General features: G+C 32.5%; 3 protein-coding genes across 4 annotated transcripts; 2 read left to right on the plus strand and 1 right to left on the minus strand.

The window, feature by feature from the left end:
• The first annotated feature begins 1182 nt into the window (after positions 1-1182).
• On the plus strand, positions 1183-6540 carry LOC124926095. Its single transcript, XM_047466260.1, has 10 exons — positions 1183-1292; positions 2537-2741; positions 3056-3192; positions 3308-3352; positions 3441-3494; positions 3672-3776; positions 3856-4062; positions 4286-4371; positions 4863-5839; positions 6026-6540. Exons 2-10 carry the CDS (start codon positions 2567-2569, stop codon positions 6334-6336), a joined length of 2097 nt encoding a protein of 698 aa, XP_047322216.1. The 5' UTR covers positions 1183-1292; positions 2537-2566; the 3' UTR covers positions 6337-6540.
• A 5062-nt stretch (positions 6541-11602) lies between these two features.
• LOC124925771 (short-chain dehydrogenase TIC 32, chloroplastic-like) lies at positions 11603-13900 on the plus strand. Its single transcript, XM_047465857.1, has 8 exons — positions 11603-11820; positions 12095-12326; positions 12418-12497; positions 12868-13021; positions 13103-13181; positions 13261-13345; positions 13422-13468; positions 13590-13900. Exons 1-8 carry the CDS (start codon positions 11715-11717, stop codon positions 13749-13751), a joined length of 945 nt encoding a protein of 314 aa, XP_047321813.1. The 5' UTR covers positions 11603-11714; the 3' UTR covers positions 13752-13900.
• A 618-nt stretch (positions 13901-14518) lies between these two features.
• Positions 14519-21602, minus strand: LOC124925770 (mitogen-activated protein kinase kinase kinase YODA). 2 transcript variants are annotated; one of them, XM_047465856.1, is made up of 12 exons: positions 21030-21602; positions 19811-20529; positions 18907-19608; positions 18706-18793; positions 18109-18171; positions 17691-17851; positions 17485-17560; positions 17041-17100; positions 16852-16959; positions 16304-16543; positions 16037-16128; positions 14519-15725 (listed from the first exon to the last, which is right to left on the minus strand). In XM_047465856.1, exons 2-12 carry the CDS (start codon positions 20359-20361, stop codon positions 15167-15169), a joined length of 2700 nt encoding a protein of 899 aa, XP_047321812.1. In that variant the 5' UTR covers positions 20362-20529; positions 21030-21602; the 3' UTR covers positions 14519-15166. The 2 variants fall into 2 exon arrangements, with proteins under 2 accessions (XP_047321812.1, XP_047321811.1); XM_047465855.1 differs by having other exon boundaries at positions 19811-20536.
• Positions 21603-22104: the final 502 nt, after the last annotated feature.

Genomic DNA, 22104 nt, shown 5'->3' on the forward strand with positions numbered 1-22104 from the left:
CTGTTTTTTTAATATTAAAATTTGTATTAATAAAGTTGGTGTAAATGCTACTTCTCATAATATAACTAATGTATATATCAAATCTACTTTTAATGTGGGATATAAAGTTGACTTAAAACTGTAAGATTTAAAAAATGATATTGTCATAATTATATTAAAAGTTAATAAAATAACATAAAAAAGTATAAAAGATTAAAGTAATTTTATTTATGATTGGTATTAAATGTATAATTAAACTTTTTTTTATTATAAAATCCGTCAAACCCTAACAGTTTCTTTTAATATTTAAAAAAATGATGGTAGTTTATAGTTAAATGGACTTTTTTTTATACAAAAAAATAGTATGAAAGCTGTTTTTAATTATCATAAAATTCGAATTTATACTATTATATGTTGAATATAAAATTTAATTAATTTAATCATATCAAAAAGATGAAAATTCAAATTGCCAGCAAATTTTAAGTGTCATATTTAAATCAGTTGTATTTCTAAAATGTCAAGATTCTTATCAAATTGAATATGCTAATATGTATCATGTTCTTAAATTCAAATTTTATTAATGGATTATTTATACTAATAAAATATTTTAAGTATTATCCTTTTAAAATTAAAATAAATAAATAAATATTATTGTTAGAGATTTATTTATTTATTTTATAATTTGTTTATTTTAAGAACTTTTTAATTTAAATAAAAAAGGAAAAAGGAAAGATATAGATAAACATGTGAATAAATTTTTGTTCAAAAAAAAAAAAAAAAAAAGTAAATTTCTTAATTAGAAAAAAAAAATTAAATATGACTGAAAAAAAATTAAAATAATAATGTTTTTATTTTTATTTTTTTTATTTAAGTGTTGGAAAGTGTTGACAACCTATCCCAAATTTATTTATTTTATTTTATTTTATTTTGTATGTTCCTCCAGCTACCACTTATGTATCACGTGCCAGCTAAGCAAGTATCTAATTTTCTCTGTTTTTCTTTTTCTTTTTTCTTTTGTAGAGAATTAATTGAGAAATCATTATTGTTGTTATTTCATTCAAAATAAATTTCATGTATTTATTTAATTTAATTAATTAATAAAAAGGGTTTCAATTCTGTATTTCTAGTTTTCTACCTCTTTCCACCTTCTTCCTTCTCTCGCCGACTGCATATATATATATATATATATATATATATTATATATATATATATATTTGGAGCTTCCTAACATTCACTTTATATGTCTCATTCCTTCGATTCCGGTGACCGTCAATTCGTCTGATCCTGTCCGATCTCTTCAATCTTCACAACTGGTATGTATGTTGTCATCCATCTCTCTTTACTTCTGTTCAAACCGCTGTCTGCTGCTGATCCTAGATCGCAAAGCATCATATCATGCCCTAGCCACTTATCTTCTACATGGATTTATTTTTCAAACCCTTGAATTACTTTTTCTGGGTTTCTCAATTTGATTTTCTCTTTTTGTTTCTGATCAGATCAATGTTTTCTTGTCTCATTTTTCTTGAGCTGCTAGTTAGCTAGCTAATACATGATTCATGCTTGTTTTTTTTTGGGTTTTTTTTTCTGCCATTGGGGTTTGATTTATGATTTCATAATAATCAGGGGTAATTAATGGACATGCAATGATGATTTGTAGTCTATTGATGTAGTGTTCTTTGTTGTGGACTTGTGGTGCTTAGTTTTTCTTTTGTTGGATCTCTATTTTCTAAACTGGTGACGATAGAGAACTTGTCTTTGTTTGGAAAACAATTGAATTTGAGCTTTTGTTATATTCCACTGTCTCTCCCTCTTTCTATCAGGAAGGAGTTGACCTGAAGTGTATTTCCTGTTTGCCTGGTGGACTTATCGAAAGGACTTCCCATCTCTTTGTATAGTTTTCCTGGTGGCATGAAATTTGAGACTAACTACTCTAGTGTTTGATAGTCAAAACATTAAATTCCTTACTGTTTTGGATGTTTTCTTTCTGACTTATATCTTATTTGAATTATCTGAGAGATGAAAATAACAAAGTGTCTAGTTTTTCGATGAACTCTTAGTATTAAGTTGGTATGTTTCATGTGCTTTCGTAAACTAGCATGAGTTTCTGTGTTGTTTTGATGAATGCTTCCCTTGTCTCCTTTGTTTGGGTTATTACCAACCTTCTTGAGAAGCTTAGAATGAAGTACATTTTAGTTTTGTTTCATTTCTTTTGATGTTTCATGTTTCTCTTTGAACATTCCAAGTTTAAAATTTTATTTTTTTAAATTTGCTTTCATGTAATTTTTTAGATCTCTTTCTCAATGACATGTACAAAATGACCCTTCTTTGAAAAAAGAATCATTGAGGCAAACTTGTAGGAGAATTTTCCCTCAGCTCGACATTGCAAACATTATGCAAGCATTGAGTATACCATGTATCTTCATCTAATAACATCATTTCTTTGTCCTTACTTTTGCTCACAGCCATTTTTCCATCTGGTGGATGTTATATATATATATATTTTGAAAATTTGAAGTCAATTTTGTAATGTGTTGCACTTCACAATAATGCTATCCAGATTTTCGCGGAGCAGCTGTCACTTCGCCATATGCCAGTGGCAAAGTTGAAGTCAACCAGCACTATGGATGCATTGAAATCGGAAGAGGGGAATGATTCCATAGACACTATAATCAGACAGGCAATAGGAAGAGAGTCGGTTCTTTCTTTTCCAAGGACTGGTGAGAGTCCGGTGCAGTGGATGCTTCATGCTTTGGACCAGCAAGGTAAAAGCTGAGATTTCTAACTATCCAAATTCATCACATGCACTGGTCTTAACATTTAAATTTTCAAGATTTCATTCCCAAGGAAATATGGATTGGATTGTGGAGGAACATGGACAACCTTTTGTAAAAATGTTGCAGTTCTATCTGGTGCTGCTGTTTGCTTAAGAAGATATTAAGATTTTTGAGTTTGAGATTAAGATTAAGATTTGTGCATCACATATTCTGTTCAGGCAGTTAGGTTTCTTTAGTTGTATGACCATAATAGTGTGTTAGTATTTTGGATTTCCATTCTCAGCCTAGTATTTCTTATGTAGACCTTCCAGGATGGCCATTGCTGTCTCCAATGAAGATTCAAATGCAGAAGTGTGAGAAATGTTCCCGTGAATTTTGTTCCCAACTAAACTACCGAAGACATATACGTGTGCATCGACGATCTCTCAGAGTTGACAAGGTTTGTTTTCTTAAAGTTTTCAATTTTTGTATAACTGGTATTCTTATCTGCAGTCACCAATTTTATTTGAACTGGCTCCTTCTCTGACTTATTTGATTTAATTTGTTATTGATAGGAGTCTCACAGAAACAGGGATTTATTAGGATCTTTTTGGGACAAGGTAGTTGCATTCTTATCGTTTGTTTGAACTTGAGTAATAGTTTTGTGGTATAATTCTTTCTGACATTATGTAATTCTGTTGTGTACAGCTTTCTGTTAGTGAGGCTAAGGAAGTCGTGTCATTTGGTGATGTAACACTTGAGGTACTTACCCGTAGTTTATTTTTAATTATCTATTTGAATGTTTACCTCGTCTTTATTACCCCTGATGATAGTTGGATACCAGACTTTGTTTAATCTTTTCATCCCAACATGGATAAAATTGTCAAGTTCTCTTTTATCCTTGTTAATTAGTGGATTTATCTTCCCTTTGCCTTTTAGGAAGTCCCCGGTTCTTCTGTTATTAGGGCTTTGACGACATTTTTACAGAATCCGGGATTCTGCATGTTACCACAAGTATACATTAGAGCTGGGTCAGCACTTCTGGTAACCAAAGCTTTGTTACTTCCCCTGCTCTCTTTGTCATTATCTTATGTGTGTAACATTACATATATGCTATGTTTAGGAAATTATTCAAGCTAGAAGTTCTCAGTTTCCTATAACCTCCAAGGAGCTATTCTCTATCCTTGATGATGCAAGTGAGAGAACATTCTTGTGTGCTGGCACAGCTGGATCAATGCAGAAGTATGTTTTTGATGGAGAGGCTGGGAAAATTGGGCTTGAAATGAAAAACTTAATTGCTTGTGCAAGTTTCCTTCTCGAGAAGAAACTGGTATGTCTTATATGAATTAAGTTGCTTGTTATGATTTTGAACATGAACAATTGTTAGGGAAGATGAAGACTTGAATTTGGCTTTAGTTTCCAGTTCCTTTCCATATGCCTAGTTTGATTTATTTGGCAGTAGATGTACGATGAGTGACCTGATGCAAAGTTCTTTTTTCTTTTTCTTCTCTTCCTGTCTCCAATAAAGTAGACTGCATGTTTTCTATTGTCAGGTTAAATCATGGTTAGCTGACAAGGATGCTGAATCTTTGAGGTGTCAGAAATTGCTTGTGGAGGAAGAAGAAGCTGCTCAGAAAAGGTCATTTTCCTTTTTCATATATGGTTCAACCTTATAGAATTGCTTTTCAATTAACTTTCTCTAAGTAGAATTGTAGCTCCTTTTGTGAGTAAAATGGACATTCTATACAAGTGGACATGTCAAGTAGAGATTTGAACTGAAATGCAGTCCTTGTTTTTGATCATTTGAAGAAGTTAACTTTATTGTTAGGGACTGCTATGTGTTATGTTTCATATATATATGTTCTGAAATTGGATTTTTTGAGTTTGTCATTTTTTTTTTTTTCATTTTCACATTCTTTTTAACTGCAACTGCAGTCATTTGGCCCCATTTGGAAACACTTAATGTTTTTGTTTCTGTATCCATTTCCACAAACAAGAACAAAAATAAAATTTTGAATTTGTCTATGACTAAGTTTTGGTTCCAAACGTTCTTGTATGTGTTTCCAAATGGGGACAATTCGATTCCTGGTTAAAATATCTAAAAAGATGGCAAAACTTGAATAACATCAGGCAAGCTGAATTGTTGGAAAGAAAGAGACAGAAGAAGTTAAGGCAGAAGGAACAACAGAAAGCAAAGGACTCAACAAATGTGGAAAAGGCAGATACTGTAACTGTTGATACATCAGAATATTCTCCTCCTGCAGAAACAGCCAGTCCACCATTTGCTTCTGAGTCAAGTTCAGGTTCCTCTGAGACGGAGGGAAATAACAGTCTGCCATTACTACTACCTGATCCTATCGAACGTCATCTTGATGAAGAAGTCGACATTGAAGCACAGGTGGGATTCAGCAACGATTCTTCGTCCACGTGTCAGCACATTGATCATCAACGGACGACACAAGGAAGTAATCGGAGGTATCCAGTTATTCCTAGACGACAGGTGCCAAAATCTCAAAGAAATGGTAGAAATGGCTTTTATGCAAATCAAAATCATCATCATCATCATAATGGGATGAAACCTGAACAACCGTCTCAGAGGCATAATAGTACTACTACTACTAGCTCCAGGGATATGAGGAGTGGTCCGGTTGTAAATTCGAACAAGGTATGGACTAGGAAATCGAAAACAGGAAATGATGAGGGGGTAAATGTGGAATTATTGAGATTGCAGAAAGAGGTGGAAAAGGAGGCGGTTCAACGTAATAACAACTGTGAACTGATGATTGGTTCCATATCTGTCACTTTGGATAACTACAGTTGTTCACCTAATAATCGGCTAGATAGTACTGCTGCAGCAGAGAAGAATGTAGTAAAGATTGATTCTTCTAGCAGCTGCAGTAGCCGGTCCACAGTGAAGCTCTGGCAGCCTGTCAACCGGCAAGGATCGAAAGGTCCAATGGCAGTTCAAAGTGGAATAAACGAACCATCTAGGGACGAAAATGGAAGCAACATGTTTCTGCAACAACAGAGTGTAGAAAAAGAAGAAGAAGGTGCTCCTGCTGGTGTGCTATTATCCAATGATTCTGCAAAAGATTTTCTTGCCCAGCGTAAGTAGTAGTATATTTAATTACTTATGAGTTTTTGTTCTTTTAGGCCTTGTTCGATCTAGGTTATTTGAATTTAATCTCAAAAAACTCACTATACCCACGAACAAAAGGTTATTTTGAAATAACTGGAGATGGAACAAATTAAAGGGTATAGCAAATTTATGTATGGTGGGGTTTTTGTTTCAGGATGGAAGGAAGCCATTAGAGGCGAACATGTGAAGTTGGTCCTCCTGTCTTCCCAATCTGATCATGTTCCTCCTCCTCCAGGCAATGTTGTTGAGGTAGTAGTCGGATCACCCAAACGTCGAACCATCCTTGGCAGTGCTGAGAACCTTCCAGATACTAGTACTACTGCAAACGTTGTTGGAGCAGCAGTAGCAGTAGCAGCAGCAACAGCTAAGGTTCCCAAGTCCAGGACCAAGGCTCTCGATAGTAATAATAAAGGGGTAAAACTCAAGTATGTTCCCAAGCAGAAGATAGCAGCAGCAGCTACCTGAAGAAGAAGAAGAATAATTTGCAGTGTTTCTATACAAAAATATGCTATTATTAAATCTTTGTTCCCTTTACAAAATCAGAGAAAGAGTTGTCTTCTCTCAATTTTTTGTTTCTTTAAAAGATTATTATTTGTTAGTATTGATCTAGTTCCTTTTTATGGTGGTCTTTGTTGGTTATTATTATCAATAACATTTGGGTTAAAAGGTGCTTTCATTGACCATTCTTTCTCTCTTATAAGAACTAATAGGCCTGTTAGATCAACAATACATCCTCTACCACAGTTATGTAGGTTCTAGACCATCTTCTAAGTAGCTTGGTCTTGAAATGTTTGGACCTTGGATCAGTTGGTTTATTACTTTGAAATTTGAGTTTCTTTTACAAGAAACATCACAAAATCATTTACAAGAACAAACTTAAGAAGGAACCACTGTATTAAATTGGTATGGTGATTTGTTTGATGCAACATCTCTCACAATTTTTTATTATACGAATAATATTTTCAGTTAGTAAATCATCTTTTTTAATTCGCGTTTGTCCCATTTTTAGTAGTAATTTGTTTGATGCAACTTTTCACAATTTTTTATTATTCGAATAATATTTTCAACGGTTAGTGAATTATTTTTTTTAATTTGCGTTTGTCCCATTCTTAATAGTAAATGAGATTAAATTACCATAAAGAGTCATTGAAACATGAATCTAATTGAAGCCAATCTTTAAAGTTGGGCATCAAGCATAAACGGTCATATTCGATTCGGACAAGTCATGTTAAATTTTCAATCCTGTTGTGTCTCAATCTTATGTGTATCGTGTCTTGACTCACTCAAAATATTATGATTCATGAGGTCTTTCGTGTCGTGTAAATTCGTGCTAACTCGCGTTTTATGTTATTCTGACTAAAGTTTTGACTTAATTGTGTCGTGTCGATACTCGTTTTTAGGGCTATAAAATAAACCAGAAAACCGATAACCCAACCGAACCGATAGCTTACCGGTTTATTGGTTAACCAATTCTAACGGTTCCGGTTAACCGGTTTTTAACGGTTAAACGGTTCGGTTTTCGGTTGAACTATTTTTTTAGCGGTTTAACCGATAAATCGGTAATAATTTAACATATATATTTATATTAGTCATTTTGTAAATATTAAATATATTATAAATAATATATATATTAGTTATTTTTAAATTTTAAATTATAATTTGTATAGAATTGTTTAAAAAAAATCTAATTTATATGGTTATTAGTTTAAAAATGGATATTTTAAAATATATTATATTATTATAATAATATAATATATTATAACATATTTTTAAATATATCTATTAAATATTATTATAATATATTATATTATAATAATAATATAATATAGATAAAAAATAGAAAATAGCATCAAAGTACCATTCAAATGAAGATTTTGAAAAAAAAAATTATTTAATAAATTTAATACTTAATTTAAAAAATTGAATTATTAGTTCACGGTTAAACCGACCGGTACCGATCGGAACCAGTAGAACCAAAATCAGTATAATTAATATCAATACTGGTCGGTTAACCGATTTATAAGATAAGAGGTAAAATCGAATTTAATTGGAACCGTTTAACCGACCGGTTGAACACTCTTATTCGTTTCCATGTGTGTCATGTCGTATCTTGACACACTCATTTTAATTAATTAATTTATATATATATATATTAAATTATTAATAATTATAAATTAATTTATTTATTTTTAATTTAGAAAGCTTAAATTAATTTAATCAGTTGAATGTGTTATTTAAAAATCTAATTAATATATTAATTATTAAATAAATAAGATGCGTAGATATAAATTTTAACACATAGTTTCATAAATAATAATTTTAATGTGAATTATATAAAATGTGTTTTAAAACCTACCATATATAAAACTATGTGAAAGATAGGGCTTATAAATAAAAATTAGAAATATGAATAGAAATTAAAATGAATTTGTATCTACAGTTGAAATATTTATAAACATATATTATTATATTATAATTTAATGGAAATGTAGATATAAATTATAAATATATATTATTATATTATCAAAAATTAAATTATTATTATATATTTATTATTTAATTTATTAATAATAATTAAAATTATAAAATAATTTTTAATTATTTTTTTATTTATTTAATTAATTAATAAAAATAATATAGAAAGAATTATTAAGATACTCAAATTTCTATTCATATAGTTTATTTTTTATTTTATTTTATTTTATATTATTTAAATTAATATTTTAATTTAATAGGTTTAGTTTTAATTATATATATATTACATTTATAAAATTAAATAATTTATTATTTGAATGAGAATGTAAATAGAATTAAATAAAATATTAATGTAAAGTTGATGAGCTTATGTCATGTGACTAATTGTGTTTATGTCGTTTCGTGTGTATATTCGTGCTCGTGTCATGTCTTTGTCGACTCACGACCTTGTTACGATCGTATAAACTCATAATCGTATCATGATCATGTCGTATCGTGCTTGTGTCGTGTCCAACCCACGACCCAAGTGAAATAATATTGTGTCGCGTTATTCCGTATTAATATCGTGTTGAATCACGTGTCAATTCGTGTTGATCAAACTCATTGCCTAATTTTAAGCTAGTTCAGAAAGAAAATAAAAGACTTCTTGAGGTTCTTGAGGATCTGAGGGAGTATTGGAAATCTATAGTTCATGTTTCTTAAAACTTGTGTAAATTTTTTTTTATATTAATTAATTATTTTAATTTAATTAGATAAGAAATATTAATAATTACATTGAATGCATTCATCTGTATGATTATCTCCAATGTATATTGGTATTAGATCCCTAAATGTCTTTAATAAGTATTTAAGAACATCACTCTTATCTCACTTGATGAAGGGCTTAATCTCATTAACTTTCTTGCCCTCCATTGTGTGAAACTCTAGCCATTTTCCTAAGATTTATTGTACTCTTTCTTGTAAAGTGCAAAGCTCCTCTAATATTAATTTTTAATCAATTTTCAATTTAAAATTATATTAATATACAAATATGTTTTTAAAAAATAAAACTTTTACATGTTCTTACAATATTTATTGTCTTCTATCAATGAACCATTTATATCATTATTTTCTCTTCCATTTTAGCTTTTATCTGAAAATTTAAGTAGTTTAAACTTACTTAAAATCACTTGTAAGGTTTACAATTTTTAGATTATAGCTACACAATAAAATAATACAAAAAAAACTAAAAACATATTTATTCAAAATAATCATAAGTATAAGTATAGTTTAAACAATATTAATAGAAGAACAAATATTTTCATCAGTTACACTAGAGTTAGGTATCGTGCATAAACGGTTGTATTTGACTCGGGCAAGTCGTGTTAGACTTTTAATCGTGTCGTGTTGTGTTTCAATATTATGTGTGTCGTGTCATTCTTGACCCACTCAAAATATCATGATTCATGAGCTCTTTCGTGTCAACGAGTTTATTCGTCTCGTGCCAACTCGTGTTTAAATTCGTGTTTTGTGTTATTTTGACTAGAGTTTCGACTTAATTGTGTCGTGTCGATTTTTGTTTTCATGTGTGTCTTGACACACTCATTTTAATTATTTATTTATATATATATAATAAATTATTAATAATGATAAAATATGATTATTAATTTAATTATTTTAATTTAGAAAATTTAAATTAATTTAATAAGTTAAATATGTGAAATATGTTATATAAAAAATTAATTAATATGTTAAATATTTAGATATAATTTTTATCATATAATTTTATAAATAATTATTTGAATGTAAATTATTTTAAATATTTTTTAAAACTTATAAATAATTATTTAAATAAAATTAAATAATTTATTAATTAATTGAGAATGCAAATATATTTAGAAAGACTTGAAATATAGTTTGGGGAAAAAATAAGAAAGATGGGTAGAAATTAAAATGAATTTGTAGTTGACATATTTATAAATACGTATTATTATATTATAATTTAATGGAAATGTGAGTATAAATTATAAATATTTATTATTATGTTATTAAAATTATTTTTTTATTATATATTTATTATTTAATGTATTAATAATAATTAAAATTATAAATTATTTTAAATTTAAAAAATAAATAAATTAATTAATTAATAAAAAATAATATCGGAGAGAATTATTAGGACACTCACATTTCTATTCATATAATTTATTTATTTTATTATATTTTATTTTAATTTATATTATTTAAGTTAATATTTTATTTTAATATTTTAATTTAGTATGTTTAGTTTTAATTATATATATTACATTTATAAAATTAAATAATTTATTAATTGAAGGAGACTTGTAAATAAATTTAGATAAAAATGTTAATATAAAGTTGAGGAGCTTAGTTCATGTGATTAATTGTGTTTATGTTGTTTCGTGTGTATACTCGTGCTCGTGTCGTGTCTGTGTCGACTCGTGGCCGTGTTACGATAGTATAAACTCATAATCGTGTTGTCTCGTGTCCAACCTACGACCCAAATGAAATGATATTGTATCGTGTCGTTCCGTACTAATATCGTGTTATATCGTGTCGGTTCGTGTTGATCCAACTCATTGTCCAACTCTACCCTTCTTACAGGTATCGTCCCATTATTTCTTTGGTTGATCATTTTTTTTACCACTTGACAAAATATTTTTCGGCGTTATTTACCAACCTCGTCAGTCAAGAACAATTTTCAGTGTCGCTCATAATATTTTGTAGAGATTCACCCAACAACGTTTGATTGTTTTGTTTGATTGTTTTGTTTAATTGTTTTGTTTGATTTGCTCTAATACTCATTTATCTTTAATTAACTCAAGAATTTACAAGATGGTTGGATTTCTTTCTTATATTTTTAATTATTGCAAAAATATAAAATATTATTTAATATTTAAATTTTTATTTAATTATTTTGATCTTGTTAATGTTATTTTGTAATTTAATTTCAATATAAAACTCTTTATTTGAATTAATGATAATTATTTTTTTAATTTTTTTTTATAAATTACTTATTTAATAAAATGATAAAATAAAAAATAACTTTTATTTAAAAATTTTATATTTATACTCATCTTTAATTGAAAAATTTAGATAATTTACTACTCCTAACAAAATTCTTACTTAAGCCAACAGAGAAGAATTTTAATTTGATTATATTTGATAATGGTTAGTGTAAAGGATTAAGCTCACACAAAACTCGTGACTATCTTTTCCGCTGCCTATGTACTTGGCAGAATGAACTCCACTACTGCTTTCATGGTTCTACTTTACTCTCTCTCTCTCTCTTTCTCTGTCTTGTGGAAACGAAGGAGAAGAAGAAGAAGATCTTAGAAGAGATTGGATAAGGAAGAGGAAGAGGAAGAATGTTTTGGTTCAACAGAAAAGGTCCGTCTGGTTTCTCCTATTCTTCAACGGCCGAGGAAGTCACCGAAGGAGTAGACGGCTCTGGTCTCACCGCCATTGTCACAGGTCTCGTCTTCTTCTATCTCCTCTTCTATGCTTTCATTCATTCATTCTAGTCGTCTTCCATTTACATATATATATATATATTTCAGTTGGAAAGGAAGATATCTAATTAATAATAATCTCGTCTATCTAATTACTAGCTAGTAAACGATGATTACGCCGCCGCCTCACTTGGATGATGATTCTCTTATCACGTTCCACTTGATCTGTTGTTGGATTTAGATTAGATAGTTTCTATTTTAGGTTTTCATTGAATTGAATAGAGAATTGGCAGCAGGGGCTTCAAGTGGTATCGGAACTGAAACAAGCCGTGTTCTAGCATTACGTGGTGTTCATGTTATCATGGCGGTTAGAAACATGGATGCAGGCATAAAGGCTAAGGAAGCCATTGTTAATGAAATTCCAATGGCTAAAGTTGATGCCATGGAGTTAGATCTCAGCTCAATCCTCTCCGTAAGAAAATTTGCATCCAATTTCAATTCATCCGGCCTCCCTCTCAACATTCTAATGTAAGCACTGCATCATAATAATAATAATAATAATAATCAAACTCCCTCCCTCCCTTCTTCTTTCTTTTTTCTATTCTTCTTCTCTTTTTAGTAATAATGCAGGAATTATGGCAATCCCTTTCACGCTCTCCAAAGACAAATTTGAGCTGCAGTTTGCCACAAACCATTTAGGTATTTCTTTGATTTATCTGGATCAACTTATCGCAAAATTGTCCTATGGTAAATTATTAAGGGTTTAACTCGAGAGATTTCCTTGCCTTTTGAAGCAAGATTCTTATTTCCTTCCCAGCAAGTTCTCGTTATGATTTCCTTGGTGATATGGTAATACGGTTTTAATGAGAAATTCAAATGAAACCAATGTAGTGAATCTTGTTTTCTCAAGCCCTTCCTTCTTCTCTAAATATCATCATACATCTTTAGGCTGGTAGGTTACACAAGTCCTTACAAACTGGAGACTAAGTAAGAGGAGCTATTATCTCATTTTCAAAATGATGGTGTATGACAATCTTTTAATAAAGATGTTTAATTGCTCTTTTTGTAGGTCATTTTCTTTTGACAAGTTTGTTATTGGACACTATGAAGAAGACAACGGATAAATGTAAAAGAGAGGGTAGAATCGTTAATGTTTCGTCAGGGGCTCACCTGAAACCATACCGTGAAGGAATTCGTTTCAACAAAATCAATGATCAAGCGGGGTGGGTATATATATATATTCAGAGTTACAATGTTATGAAATGGAGAACACTATTAAATTGTTGGAATTTGATTAATTGCAGATATAACAGGTTTCTTGCATACGGGCAGTCGAAGCTTGCAAATATTCTACATGCTAACGAGCTTTCAAGACGCCTAAAGGTTAGTAGCATAGCTACGTTCTAGAAAAGCTTCAGATAGAGTTTAATGGTTACTATGCAACTTTTTTTTCGAGGAATAGGATGAAGGGACGGAAATAACTGCAAATTCACTTCATCCTGGAGTTATAGCGACTAATCTCTTCCGCTATAACAACTTTATAAATGGTACAATTACTCGAACCTTACGTGCGTTGCCTTTCATTTATAAACATGATAAGTAAAAATTACTGTCATGAACCAGGTTTTGTGGCTAATCTGGCCAAATATTTGATAAAAAATGTCCAACAGGTACATACCATTCTTCATTTTTTTAATTTTTTTTTGAAAACAACTTTTATAGCTATGGAATTAGAGTTATGTTTTTTTGTTCATCTTTAGTATGTATGTATGATGAGTTTGGTATGAGCAGGGAGCTGCAACGACATGCTATTTGGCGCTTAATCCTCAGGTGAAGGGGGTAAGTGGGGAGTATTTTTCCCATAGCAATATTGCTCCAACCAGTTCGATGGCTAAGGATACCGAATTAGCTAAGAAACTGTGGGATTTCAGTAACGAATCGGTTAATAAGTAATAATTTGTATTTGCTAAAAATATATGGTTTGGATTGGATTGTGAAATTGATCTGTGTGGGGTTGCGAAGAATGGGAAACTAAAATTTGAATTATGAAGTTGTATTTAACACATGTTATTTGTACTGTCCTACAGTAATTGTTTGGCTTACTTAGTCCGTCAAAACATTAAATGAAGAAAAATAAATAATATTGATGGAAACAAATTTATATTAAAGATACAATATATTAATGTGAAGTGGAAGAAGTTTTGATTTTGATTAGAGAAAATAGTAAGAATGTAATTTGTATATATTTAAAATTACTATCTTTTCCCAATTTTATGTCATTCTTACTGGAATAGTTAAATGTTAAATTATGTTGGCACAAAAAAAATTCTTCATATCTTTTCCCATAAGATTTAAATATATAATCTCACATCTTTTTCATCCCATTCTCTTATTAATTAAATATTTTCATTCATTAATTAAAATATTATATAATATATATATATATATATATATATATAATTTTTCATTATATACTAGTACCTTCTTAAATCCCCTTTTAAAAATCTATACCAAATAAAATTATTTAAATAAAGCCAAGCAAAGCAGAACTTTCTCTTCACTTTTCTACAAACCCAAATAATAATTCACTTCTCACCCAATAAGATTTTCCAAGTAATTCTTTATCAGAACAGAATATCACATTTCCAAATATTAACTGCCATATGAATAATGAATGCAAACAACACATTCATTTATGAGAGGTAACATCATCATCATCATCATCATCATTTAAATAATCTAATTCGAGATTGAAACCAATACTAACTTATCATCATTACAAAAGAAATATGATTAGAAAGACGAGCTATGTTGATATCAGAGATTCCATAAAGAAGGGAGATTTTGTTAAGCATGGAAACTTGACATCTTTCATTTTAGTTCATTAACCAAATGTCAATCCCATGCTCATACATTTTTCTTTCTTTACAACTAAACACTGTTTGTTCTACATCTCCAAATAAAAGAATTAACTCAAAAAGCCCAATTATTTCTTGCATCTTCTTCTTCCCCCCCTCCTCCCCTTTTTTGTTTGTGACTGACATAGACATGTTTTCAAAAGTATACACAACAAAAGCATTCTTAAAACGCACCTGGCAAATGGTTTGGTTTGTTTCGATTCACTGCTCATTGGAGACCGGTTCTGTTATCTCACAAGGTGCAGACAATAAAGGCCGATTCTGTCGCCACACAAATAACTGCCGCTGCTTACCAAGTAAGGTACAAATTTCCCACCTTTTTTTATCTTTTCTTCCAGAAAACTCACTTTAACTAGGGTTAGCCTCATGAGTTAAATAGTATAATAAAGAATGATAATCCCCGAAAACCCAATCTCAAGTTAGTCTCTCTTTCGTTCGAAACAACATGGTTTATGTGTTCCGTAATGGAGAAGACATGCCAAGATCAAGAGATTGAAACGACTTCACGTGATCCCTTAGCAGTTGTTGAGATACGCGGTCAGCCAAGGCAGACTGTCTGTCATATGGTTGCTGATGTTGTTGTTGTTGTTGTTCCCCTCGAATAATAATAGTAGATCTTCCAGATGTCGTCGTCTCAATCTCGCGAGATAGTGGTTGTTGTTCTGTACCAAATTGAGATCCATGCGGTGGCTGTGCTCCTCTAAAGAAATCGTGAGTTTGACTGCGATGGATTGGATCGTTCATGTATGAGTGTTGTGGGGGTTTGATTAGATTGATGTTTCCAAACCCTTCTTGCAAATATACAGACTGGTTGAGTTGATGGAATGATCTGGCACTACTACCACCACCACCCGTTAGAGGTGTGGACGAACCCGACATCGTACATGGGCTTGATATTGGGGATGGAGACATTCTCCCATTCATGTTTTGTGGTGATCTTGGATATAGAAGTGGACTACCAATGGGAGAAACGGGGCAAGATATATTCTTCTGCATATGTATTATGTTGCTGGAGATTTGAAGGGGGATGAAAAAAAGAAGATCAGCAACATACTATTGTTCCCATTTAGAAACACTTTTGATTCGGTTTTTGTAACCTTCAAATGTTTCCAGATACAGAAACAGAAACAAAAGTGTTTCCAATCCCCATTTGGAAATTGCTTCTGTATCTGGATACTCCGGTCCAGATATTGAAACAAAAATAAAATTTTCTGAATTTGTGTATTGACTAAATTTAGTTTCCAAGCATTTTCTATCAATAAGTGTTTCCAAAATGGGGGAGAAATTTGATAAACGCAGGTAAGGAAGAGAGGGAGATACCTGGAATGAAGGCCAGACTTTATAGTTCGAGATGAATGAGTGCCATGTCGTTCTGAATCCAACGTCAAAACATGTTTTCCTCGTCCAGCACCCTATAGTCAAAACATTTGAAGCAAAACCATATGATTCAACAAGACTTGAGGACATTCATCAGAATTCAAATGCCGGCCCATGGCCAGCCCAATGACTGGACTGACCCGGGCCTTACTATCCACATCAGCTCAAATAACAGAAAAGTATAATGAAGATTAAACACAGATATATTACCGCAGATTTTTCTTCAGTTTTAACTCCAATACGAGGATCTGAAATCTCAAGTCCAACGATTGGTTTCTCCAATGGAGCAGCACTTCTTACAAATGAATGATCCAAAAGCTGAGCAGCTGTAAGACGATCTTGTGGATCCCGCTGCAAACACTGCCTTACAAAATCCTTTCCCTCATCTGAGAGATGATCAGGTATTAAGGGAAGCTCTTTGCTGTTGCCAATCTTAAACATTGCAGCCACCTTAATTTGAAACACAAAATTTCAGGAGTTAGAAAGAGATCTCGATGCCAGATATTAAAGCTTGACAGCTATTTCTTAGTTAGTCTTTTAGACCAGAGTTTTTCCCTAGGAGGCTAGCACAACATCCCACCGCAACCCCATACTTCAATCAAGATCCTTTAGTGGGAATCAAACATGAGACCTCAAACTCTAAGTTCAAGACTCCTAAAACTTGACCTATCCTGGGTTGGTGGGTAGTTATTTCTTAGTTACATTCTCCTTCAGCTATCATAAAAGGCACAAATTATTTGTAAAGCGTGTGTATGTACCCCTTCATATTGACTCCAAGGTGGCTTTGTAGTAGCCATCTCCAAAACAGTGCATCCAAGACTCCATATATCGACAGCAAGGCTGGCACCATTTGCATTCTTTATCACCTACAGAACACGCATACACAAATTCATGGGATAAGCTGAACCATGTGAGAGTCAGAAAGAAGGTTGTTGCTCAGCTCTAACCTCAGGAGCCATCCAATATGGGCTTCCTTTAAATGAGAGTGGACAAGACTGCCCTGTTATCTGAGACATGATAGCATCAATGAGATAACACATCAATTCATAATGCTACAAGGGAGTAGATAAATGCATGACTGGATAAGGCCAATAAATACTATATTACTTGTTCTTTTCATTTTTTTAGACCATGGTTTTTTTTCCCTTGGAAGAGGCTAACACAACATCTCACCGACATGACCCCCACTTCAATCAAGTTGTTCTTAATGAGAATCGAACCTAGACCTTAGCCTCTTATTTAAAGGTTCTTATCACTTGAGCTACCATGGGTGGGTAAGTACTTGGAAATGGTTTAACATAAGAACTTCATAACAAGCGTGTAAGATTCCACTTGATATTTATGCACAATTAATTTATTTTTTTTCACCTAGAAAGAGAAACGAATCTTACATGTTTTGCCATTCCAAAATCTGCCAATTTGACACGACCATTGGGGTCTACAAGGATATTAGCTCCCTTAATATCCCTGAGAACAAGATATAGTACAGTAAAAACATCAGCAATGGTGCTAAGTGTACCTAAGATCATGTAGATCAACTTTAAGTAGTTCAGACTTTAATATTCAAGGTAAACCATATAGATTGAAAAGAAATTACCTATGCACTGTACTCTTAGCATGCAGAAATGCAAGCCCGGATAATATTTGCTTTGTATAACTGCGAATTGCAGATTCACCCAATTGTCCGTAATCTTGGAGAAGCTTGTAGATGGAACCCCCAGAAACGTATTCCAGATATATGTACAATTTATCACCTACCTGCTCAGGTAACAAAGTTTTACGTACAGTAAATTAATACCTCTATGAATGTAATCAGTTAGATAAATCTCTAGCACTGTAGCTGTAGACATTTCGCCATATAGTCTATACACAAGATGCAGAGATTAATTGGAAATTGTCCTAGTGAACAGTTTTATAATTTCACCATTCTCCCTAAGAGCACTCAAGGAGACAAAAGATGCTCAGAAAATCATGAAAAATAGGTGGAAATAGGTCACTTCATCAGAAAATCTTACCGATTCAGATCCATAATACTGCACTATATTGGGATGTCGTAAACGGCTCAATAATGTAATTTCCTGTTCAAAGAAAAACAATCAACACTTCTGTTATCATAAGTAACATTAGCAAACCAAGCGTCTACAATAAAAACGAACACCAAAAGAAATTGATGAGTTATTGGACTCCTAATGAAACAAAACAAGGAACAGCTATGCAAAAAAAAAACTAGGAACAGTTATGCATGATCAATAGAGCCTGGCTGGATTCGGGCCGGGAGCGCCCTATTCCTAACCAGTTCTCTGGTTTCACATGGCTCATATTAAAACTGGATTTTCCTTAGCTTGACTTGGGCTCTTCTTCCACAGGTAAACTCAAGATGGTAGTTGTCTATGCATATGTACTCTTATCTCTATGTAGAACAAAGGAATAACTAAAGGCAATAACAAGCACAGAGCTTAAGGAACAAAGACTGTTCCCTACATGTGCTACATTTAAATTGATTCACTGAAAGCTTAAGTATACTAAGTTATTGGCAGCTCCATTGGGGAAAAAGCAGTAAGATATACACCTTAAATGACTTCCATATAAGATCTTTCGGCAGACCGACTTACTTGTCCTAGTTGTTTTGCACTTTCCTTTGATTTTGCATCATCAGCAAATAAAGTCACCTCCTTCATTGCACACATCTCACCAGTTTCACTGAAAATTCATCAGATGTAGTATACTCAGTGCACAAAATAAATTGAGTCATGAGAAAAGGCCATTGATCATTAAGAGAGGAAAGAATCAACAGCACAAAACATTATGATCACCTGTTAAATCCAACATAAACATGACCAAATGTGCCCCGTCCTAGCAACTTTCCCTTCTTCCAGCGAGAACAAGGACTTGTGGGATTTTCAGCTCTTCCAGGACTTCTAGGTACAGACGGTGAAGTTGCTGCCGAATTTGAATGAGAAAAGGGAGAAGTATTCATTATCGAAATAGGAGGAAGAGGTAAACGGTGGTTTTGTTGTTTTCCTTCCTCATTTACTGCTCCCCCAGCTCTAGGATGAAGTGGTGTGACAGCACCACTATGAATTCTTGATCCAGGACCAGGACTCGTCAATCTTGGGCTGGGAATTGGAGAGTGTTCCGCGCTACCTCTGGTAGGCTGCCAAAGGAACTGCCCTGACATATCACCTCCCACTGAATTATGCCCAGAGTTGTGCCCAGATCCTGGGCTAGAGCAGTGACCTGATCCCAATAAAGGAAGATCTCTATAATGCTTCCCATTCCAGAAAGTGGAGTTTAGGACTTGATCTGTACCAAATACTCTAATTGGACTCCTTGAAGGACTAGACATTGAACTGTCAGGAGCACTAAACAAAGTGCCATGGCCAGGAACTTGTATGTTTGGAACTGCATTGCGGGATAACCTTCCCTTAGGGGATAAAGGTGACACCTGATTTTGTTGAATCGCGATCTCTTTCGACTTCATCTCCGTGACTAAGGATCGGTCCTTGGCCATACCACTTCATAGAAATGGATAAAGAGGAAGAAACTAATAAGAGAAAGAATAGGCACATGTGCTTAAGTAAAAAAATGGTATTCTACGCTGTCAATTAATATGAACATGGTGCAACGGTCAGGCTGTGCAACAAATTTAAAAAAAAAACATGATTGATGATGACCAACAAGAAAGACTATACATGTTAGGATCATATTCAAGCTAACCTGGAAGGGCTCCCTGCAGCAGTTCTACCAGTCTCGCAATCAGATGTTAGAGGACTTCTTTGATGTGAATCAACAGGATCATCACTATCAATGGAACACTCACTAGAAATAGACGCAGCGACAAAATCTACCTCTGCATCTGAAGGGTCTTTCTTGCTCCGAATGCATCTTGGCTTCGGAAGTGGCATTAACAGTGATGGCTTAATCTTGTCATTTTTTGGCTTTGGGGACAAACTCGCTCCAGAATCAGCACGACCCATGCTTGTGGGGTGGTGCAGACCTGGTGGTGGAAGTGGTAGTGCAAGCGGCCTTTCAACAAAACTTTGACATCTTGCTACTTCTTTAGAAGGTGATGTTGCCCTTGATTCTGCCCTAGACTGAGACCCTCTCTCTGAAATTGTATCAGAACAACGCCTCCTCGACACCCCAGACTTGCTGGAAGATTTATTTTCTGATGGAATCTTAAACTTCCGCTGTAGTGCATCAATGAAGCTCTCTTTGCTTGGTTTCTTCTTTGCATCCTTAGACGATGACTTCCACCATGACGGCATTTTTACTTGCACTGAATGTGTCAAGTTTAAATCCAGATATTCACTTTCTTTTTTGAGCTAATGAAGTTATACAAGTTGACTAACTATTTATATCCAGCAGAAGAACGGCTGGCAAACTGCAATTCATCTATTCCGCAAATCACGAGTTCCTATATAGCCTGCGCATAACTGCAATCTGGAATTACAGAGACATCACTATATAATGTTAACAGAAAAAGAAAAAGAAAAAGGCAGAGATGCATATATCTTAATGAAGAGAACATAAAAATAGCCAGTATAAGGTAGGTGAACATTTATAATCTAACTGTGATCATATGGATCTGAACAGATCATCTTTGACATTAGCTGAAACCAGAAGTCCTGGTTATTGGATCAACTAGGTTTTGAAAACTCCTGACCCTAATAAAAATTAAGAAATGTGGTTTTACATGAGTAAGTGAATATGTCCATTATGCAAGCTGCAACATGGACATAGGGAAAGCAAGAAACACATCTATAAACCAGCTAAATCTATAAAGATCAGTAGTAATCAAGCTTTCAAATTTGTCAAGTTATTCACTTTTCCATATTTTCCCCACTTTAAGAAACCAAGTAATTTAACAGGTAAAGCCTATCATTAAACAGATATTTATAACAGTAAAGAATCCCAAATCCAATTCAAATCTCACCAGAAAATCTGAATCAATCGATTCTTTTGAATTAGATACCCTTTCAGCTTCAGCTTCTTCTTCCTTTTCAATCAATTACAAAACAAGGTATCAGTGATCACAGCGTTCCACCTCTAGCTCAATCATCAGAAAACGTACAAATCTTCTTTGCAGATCTACTACTCATGAACCACACAAGGAGCAACAATCAGATAGGAAATGAGAGTGATTGTAGAGAAAGTTTTAGGGTACATCAACAAAACTTGGTTAGACTTCTCAACTCCATGTGGATCAAGTAACACGCATCATCAGACAGACAGTAAGATAGAACATTCAACTGAAAGAACAGAAGTTGAAACCCTAGAAACATAGCAGGGAGGATAGAAGCATGATAATAGAAAGATAACGACTTCCCAAAAACTACTTCGAAACGTAAGTTTCGGAAAAGATCGCGTAAGGAACGCACTGATAACTAGAAAGAGATGGAGATTAGAGAAATCAGAAATGTGTATGAGTGTGTGTGTGAGAGAGAGAGAGAGATATAGAGAGAGAAAGAGTACTACGGTCTCTCTCCTTTTTTTTTTCTTTTTTTTTAGGTGCAGAGTGAAGAGAGATGATAGTAGTGTTGTCCAGTGAGAGATTTCTTTTATTTATTATTGTTTTATTTATTATTGTTTTATTTATTATTGTTTATTTCCTTTTAAACTCTTTGCATGCCCACAACTTCCTTGTTTTTCGGTATCACAATTCATAGCAAACTAATTAAATCTTTTTCCTTTTATATGAAAATCTATTTTTATTTTTTAACTTATTTGAAATCTATTTTATTTCTTGTCTTTATCTATATATATCATATGTGAAAACTTAATTTCAAATTTTATATTAATTATTTTGTTTATTCATTATTCGAGATAAACTTTGTACCATTATCTTATCATCCTTATAAATTCTTTTGATTTGATAATAACTAACATTGAAAAAATTAACAATAATTTTTGTTTTATATTTTGAGTTTTTCAGTCAAATCGAAATCTTTGACAAAAACAAGGGACCTTATACACAATCTTTATAAATTCTTTTAATTCGATAATTACGA

Source organism: Impatiens glandulifera, chromosome 2 (genome assembly GCF_907164915.1).
Source record: "Impatiens glandulifera chromosome 2, dImpGla2.1, whole genome shotgun sequence".
Lineage (NCBI taxonomy): Eukaryota > Viridiplantae > Streptophyta > Magnoliopsida > Ericales > Balsaminaceae > Impatiens > Impatiens glandulifera.